This window comes from Eulemur rufifrons, chromosome 6 (genome assembly GCF_041146395.1).
Source record: "Eulemur rufifrons isolate Redbay chromosome 6, OSU_ERuf_1, whole genome shotgun sequence".
NCBI classification, from domain to species: Eukaryota; Metazoa; Chordata; class Mammalia; order Primates; family Lemuridae; genus Eulemur; species Eulemur rufifrons.
This window is the reverse complement of record NC_090988.1, coordinates 57,237,466-57,240,556: the sequence shown is the minus strand read 5'-3', so window position 1 is coordinate 57,240,556 and position 3,091 is coordinate 57,237,466. Positions and strand designations below refer to the sequence as shown.

The window sequence follows — 3,091 nt, the reverse complement described above, 5'->3', positions numbered from 1 at the left end:
CTTGGGTTGAGAAGAACATGTTCCTGGAAATTATATTTTTATTCTTTCCAGCCAAAATTTGAGCTCCTTAAAGCAACAACAATGGTCTATTCATTTTTGTTTTAATATTTAACAGAATTCACAGGACACAAGGTGTGCATAGAAACTAATACAATTAATGAGAAAATAATGTTCCTCTAGGCTATTTTATGTCAGTACTATTACTGAATTATATATTATAGTCCTAAGAATCTGTTGACTCATTAGCAGAGCTATGTTTGCGTACCATATATGATATCCTGGATCCAAAAGATAAGCGTCCTAAGCAAAAACATAATGAGGAGGAGGATTTAGGAATTTCTTATATCTAAGAAAAATCATTGATAATTGTCACATATGTAAGCAATCAAGGCAGAAACCCCTCCCTCTTGTAGTGCACATTACAAAATTTTACATTGTCTGACAGAGGAAAAGGGAAGAGAAAGAGACAGAGACAGAGAGACAGAGAAAGGCAATGATGTGGTTGAAGGATGAGAGAAAAAGACCTAACGAAAGACCAGTAGTAGCAAGCCTCCATCACTCAGGAGTGAAATCTCAACTGCTGTGTCTTTTTCTCATTCCCTTCTGTGAAAATGAAGATAAGAACACGTTACACACAACATGATCCACAAAATATCTGCATTTGTATTTTTAAGAATATAAAGTTCATGGGATGTTAACAGTTGCATTATTTGGAACATAAATTTCTCACTTTAGAACCTGCTTCAAGTAATGTCACTGTTTTAGACAAAATAAGATTGTAAACATAGGAAAAAAGGGAAAGGGCCAAGTATATTCTTGATGGAAGGATGAAAGAAAGGGAAACTTAAAATGAAATTGAAGTTTTAGAAAATAATGTGCAATATCTAGTTTACCCAGTATGAGAGTATAACTCATAGATACAAGTTTCAGCCCACTCGCTGATTAGTGATTCAAAAGACATCCGATTTTAGAAATTCAGAGATGCAGTTGCCATTAGTACCACCCTTTCTTCAGTAACCTCTGGATTCCTTGCTTGATCTCCTGGGTTCTCACCCCATAAACAATAGGGTTAAGGGCTGCAGGGATGACATGGTGGAGGACATTGAGCAAGACTGGCACATCAGGGGAGACCTTCTCCTTAGCCACATGAGTAAGGACGAAGACCAGAAGGATGGTGCTGAAGAAGAGGATAAGGATGAAGTGGGAGCCACATGTGCTTAGGGCCTTGACCACAGCACCCTCTGCCTTGAGTCTCAGCACAGCTCGCAGTATGAAGGTATAGGAGAGGAAGATGAGGATGAGGTCAGATCCTAGCAGAGTCCAGCCCCCAGCAAATTGGTAAAGGCGATTGATAGTGACATCATCACAGGAGAGCCTGGAGACAGACATATTGGCACAGATGCAGTTTTCAATGACATTTCTCCTGCAGTAATAAAGCCGTGCTGAAAGAATGGGAATGGGCATAGTTAAAACGACGTTCCTGGCCAAAATAAAGGTGGCAGCTTTGACTACAAACTGGTCAGTGATGATGGACGGGTATCTCAGTGGGTGGCAGATGGCTATATAACGATCATAGGCCATGACCATGAATGTGCATGACTCCATGGCTAGGAAGCAATTCATGATGTACATCTGGAGGAAGCAAGCAGAAAAACTGATGGGTCTGAGGTCGAACCAGAAGATGGCCAGGACCTTGGGGATGACGGTGAGGCAGAGCACAATGTCCAGCAGGGAGAGGAGGCTGAGCAGGTAGTACATGGGCTGGTGTAGAGCGGCCTCCAGCTGGATGGTGATCAGGAGGGTGGCGTTGGCCCCCATGGCCAGGAGGAAGAGGAGGCTGAGGGGCAGGGACAGCCAGCGTTGCCAAATGGGGCATCTGACAAAACAGTTCAGGAGGAAATTTGAAGCCTCAGTGGAGATGGTGCCATTTTGGTGTGCTCTCATTTTTTTGCTATATATTTCTACAACATTCTTTCAGTGTTCTGTAAAATTAGGATCAAAAATTAGCTACTGATTCTAGAGACAGGAGGGTAAAAATATTTGTTTTCCTAGGTACAAGTTGTGGATCCTAGCAGTTTATATAGAGCCAAATGAATTCATCTGTTTATCCTCCATGCTATGTTACTGAAGTTTACCTATTACTTTAAATAGTATAGAGGACTGAGGTAATACGATTTATCTATACATGTTTGATTTGTTTCATTTTATTTTGTAGAGAATTTTTTTTTTTTTTTTTTGGAGACAGAGTCTCGCTCTGTTTCCTGGGCTAGAGTGCTATGGCGTCAGCCTAGCTCACAGCAACCTCAAACTCCTGGGCTTAAGCAATCCTTCTGCCTCAGCCTCTCGAGTAGCTGGGACTACAGGCATGCGCCACCATGACCGGCTAATTTTTTCTATATGTTTTTAGTTGTCCTGCTAATTTCTTTCTATTTTTAGTAGATGCGGGGTCTCGCTCTTGCTCAGGCTGGGCTCGAGCTCCTGACCTCAAGCGATCCTCCCGCCTTGGCCTCCCAGAGTGCTAGGATTACAGGCGTGAGCCACTGCACCCAGCCTATTTTGCAGAGAATTGATATGTCTTTACAGAAACTAAAAAATATACATTAATTAGAAAAATACTTTAGTGTAACAGATGAGGCTCTCAATTGCTATTCCTAAGTTTCTTTTTTATTTTCTTTTTAATGATTACATAGACTACCATATCTACAATTTAACTATTGTACTATTCCCAAATAACTAGCAGAGCCTGGCACAATGGAGAGACTCAGGTAAATGTCCCAGGTTCTCACTGTGAACTTTTAACTGTATTGATTTTGCTTAATTAAATATTTGTACTTATACAATGAAAACAATGTTAATTTCCATTTTATCTAAATATTCATTTTTTGGTAGGTATGAAACCTACAAAATAATTGCTTTTTTTCTATTTTAGATAGGTCTTTATATTTGTAGAATTTCTGACTTCTGAAAAAAACAGCTTTAAAAGGAGCATGAGTGATTCCAAATAGCTATGAGGGAGCAACACTTGTCATTAAACTGGATGATAAGTTGATTCCTCTGATTGCAATAGTGTGGGGGTAATGAAGTTCATCCT

General features: G+C 40.1%; 1 protein-coding gene across 1 annotated transcript; it reads right to left on the bottom strand.

The window, feature by feature from the left end:
* Positions 1 to 993: 993 nt before the first annotated feature.
* LOC138384877 (olfactory receptor 56A3) lies at positions 994 to 1,944 on the bottom strand. The gene has a single exon (XM_069470536.1). The coding sequence runs from the start codon at positions 1,942 to 1,944 to the stop codon at positions 994 to 996; it is 951 nt and encodes a 316-aa protein (XP_069326637.1).
* Positions 1,945 to 3,091: the final 1,147 nt, after the last annotated feature.

Excerpts from the sequence above, each read along its gene's own strand:
- LOC138384877 (XM_069470536.1), bottom strand. The coding sequence starts at position 1,944 with ATGAGAGCACACCAAAATGGCACCATCTCCACTGAGGCTTCAAATTTC.